Source organism: Populus euphratica, unplaced genomic scaffold (genome assembly GCF_000495115.2).
Source record: "Populus euphratica unplaced genomic scaffold, PopEup_1.0 scaffold280.1, whole genome shotgun sequence".
NCBI classification, from domain to species: Eukaryota; Viridiplantae; Streptophyta; class Magnoliopsida; order Malpighiales; family Salicaceae; genus Populus; species Populus euphratica.
Window position 1 is genome coordinate 264,630 of NW_011499979.1, and position 3,576 is coordinate 268,205.

The following is a 3,576-nucleotide window of genomic DNA, read 5'->3' on the forward strand; positions in this document are numbered from 1 at the left end:
AAATGAGAAGCATAAATAAGAGATTAATATAAGCAAAACTTATGTATTACAATAAAGAAAGAGCAATAACATGATCTTTATTTAAAAATCAAGATGCTAAAATGCATGATAAATGTCTCATTTTATAGGCTAAAATTAGAAACTGTTAATTTGTTGACTAATTGTTGAGTGGATGATCAAGATGCTAAAATGCATGATAAATGTCTCATTTTATAGGCTAAAATTAGAAACTGTTAATTTGTTGACTAATTGTTGAGTGGATGACCACATCTTGACTTGGTGACAATCCTTATCTTTTTGTCTGAACAAAACGTCATTGCTAACATTAGAATTTGAACAGATTTAGTTCATGAAAGTTCTAGGAAATTATCTTAGCTTTCCAACAAAAAACAATTGAGGTCATTTGGACTTCTAAAACTCGATATATGGGTTGAAAATTGAACAGTGTTTGGGTGCAGGATAGATTCAAACTTCTCTGTTATTGCTAAGATTCGTACTTCCAAACAGTAGAATTGAGTCTTGCATTCCCATGAATGTTTTAGTCTTATGTCTTAGCTTTCTAGCCATATAAACCAAATTGAAATCTAAGATCTATAGCTTCAACTATGACCCAATAACTGAATAGTATTATAGTTTGGACTAAACCACCATCTATTTTCTAAGCTTCACCCTTTCTTTGTCTTCTCAATTTTAGTTGTTGAACTCATCAATCAATTAATTGATTTATGTGATAGGCTTGCATTTAAAATAATCATTTACTATAAATTAAAGTTATTTTATAGTACCAGACTTGTTATTATAAAACATGCTTTAATTAAAGAGTTATTGATACTTCAAGTGCAAAATGCTGTTATAAAATCTTAATAAAAATACACTTTTAAATACTAATAAGAAAAGAATTACCTATTAATATAATAATAGTACAAAAAAGTTTAGGATGTTAAATATACTCTTCAACAACTTGGTTATTTTTTAAAGTTTTTTTTTTAAATTTATCATTTAATGTTGAGTTGTTTAAGAATTGGGCTTCATATATATATATATATATTTATAGAGAGAGAGAGAGAGAGAGAGAGAGAGAGAGAGAGAGAGAGAGAGAGAGAGAGAGAGAGAGAGTTATTCTAGTTTCATAGATTTAATTTTTTTTTTCAACCTCTAATAATGAATTTATTGAGAATTGAGTTTTTTAATTTTTTTTTTATATTTTTATAAAGTTATCTCGGTCTCATGATATAGGTTGTGAGTTTAATAGGTTAACTCAAGTTGACTTTGATTTTTTTTTTGTTATTTTTAATTGTTTTTTTCATCCTCGAACTTTGAGTTATTTGAAAATTAAGTTTTATAATTTTTTATTTTAGTTCTATGAAGTTATCTCAATCTAATAACTTGAATTATTAATTTGACATGATAACTCGAGTTTTTTCTTTCAAATTTTTTCAATTCATCCTTTAATATTAAGTTGATTAGAAATTAACTTTCATAATTTATTTTGATTTATTTTTTATAAGATTATAACTATGTTATAATTCAGGACACATATTTAACAATTTAATCCAAATAATTCTAATATATTTTCTTATGAATATTTTACAAAATATTGATCAATGCATTTTATTTTAAATTCATGATTATATTTCTTTCTTATTGAAACACAAGTTGGCAATAATTGAATGTTATTTTATATTAAAAAAATTAATACAATACACGGCGCGCAGCACAAACAACGCTCTAATCGCGTTTCACGAGATAACCTTACAAAGTCATTAACTATGGTTAATAATTTATTAGATCAACTTTCCATCTACATCTAACCATGGTTACTCTCATTGTCTCATAACCCTCAAACCCCGAGAGTTGACCACGCTGGGCCGCCTTTTGCACTCAAAATTTGTATGCAAACCCATCAGCGGAGGTTGCCAAGTCACTTGCAAATTGCCATCGTAACTCACACCAAACTCGATCTCTCCTCCTCCTCCTCCTCCTCTCTCCCTCTCTATCCATGGATCAAAGAACCTTAGAGATCAATGTCATCTCCGCAAGAGATCTCAAAGATGTCAATTATATCTCCAAAATGGATGTGTATGCTGTTGTTTCAATCTCTGGTGTTGACTCAAAACAACAACCCAAGCAAAAAACCAAAACCCCAGTAGACAGAGCTGGTGGAAAAAACCCCACTTGGAACTTCCCTATAAAATTCACTATCCCTGAAACCTCACTTGCAGAAAACCGTCTGAGTCTTGTTTTCAAGCTTAAATGTGAGCGTGCTTTAGGGGATAAAGATATTGGTGAAGTCAACGTGCCAATAAAGGAGCTTTTGGATTCAGCTGGCGATGGTAAATCCATGAAGTTCGTCAGCTATCAGGTAAGGAAACCATCAGGGAAACCTAAAGGTGAGATTAGCTTTTCTTTTAAGTTCGGTGAGATTGAGAAAGTAGCGGTTCCTGAAGCATCATCATCAGCATCGAAGGCAACTAATTCCAACAGTCAGCCTGTCGCTGCATATCCTGCGGGGCCTGTTGTTGGGCCTACCTCTGTTCCTTATGGTGGACCTGGCTCATATCCACCACCCCCACCTGGATATGGATATCCACCTCCACCACCATATGGTGGATACCCACAGCCTCCACCACCAGGTTATGGATACCCACCACCACCACCACCTGGATATGGATATCCACCTGTTCAAGGGGGGTATGGGTACCCACCACCAGTGCAAGGGCAGCAGCCGCAAAAGAAGAATAAATTTGGGATGGGCCTCGGGGCTGGATTGCTAGGAGGAGCTATTGGTGGGCTTTTAATTGGAGATATGGTGTCTGATGCTGCATCTTATGATGCAGGATTTGATGATGCTGGTGGGTTTGATTTTTGAGGGGGTTTTCGTTTTCTTTTTCCATGTTAATTGAATGGTAATGGTTGGCTTGGAAATGGTGGCTTTTGACTTTTCTATATCTTTGATTTTTTCTCTTTGGATGGGTGTGTTTGCTGGGCCAAGAACATGATATCACATCACTCTAAAGTAATAAGATTTAGGCTTCTAAGATATCATCCTCTATTCTATTGTATGTATCATGACATGTAATATTCGACAACAGTTTATTACATTTTCTACAAAATAATTTCATCTTCTTTACTTCTCATTCCCAAAAGTCTCCATTCTGCGTTCGGACAATACTACTAAGTGCTTAGAAGAGATCCCAGTAGCTTTAATATCCGAGTTAAGGAAATGTCTTCCTGACTGGAGACATTTCCTGCTGCCACTGATTAGAAATTTTTGTTGTTTATTCTGTGGAATTTTGATTTTGCAATAAGCATCAAGAAAACGCTAATTCAATTCGAACTATCTGGATTAAAAACAAAATTATTCAAACTTGCCAATGGAAAAGATTATAGCAACCAAAGCAACACAAAGCCTGTTACACAGCACAGCAAAATGTTTCTATCAACTGATATTCTCAGCTGCCACCACAGACCAGCCTAGCTTATTGCAGTTGCAGAGTAAGTCATGTCAAACTCTCTCTAGAAACCAGAAAAATCCAATATTACCATGTTAGAACATGTAATCTCATCTGTTGATTG

General features: G+C 33.8%; 1 protein-coding gene across 1 annotated transcript; it reads left to right on the forward strand.

Moving 5' to 3' along the window:
- The first annotated feature begins 1,828 nt into the window (after positions 1–1,828).
- Positions 1,829–3,137, forward strand: LOC105139676 (actin cytoskeleton-regulatory complex protein pan-1-like). Its single transcript, XM_011046218.1, has one exon. It carries the CDS (start codon positions 2,000–2,002, stop codon positions 2,867–2,869), a length of 870 nt encoding a protein of 289 aa, XP_011044520.1. The 5' UTR covers positions 1,829–1,999; the 3' UTR covers positions 2,870–3,137.
- The last annotated feature ends 439 nt before the right edge of the window (positions 3,138–3,576 follow it).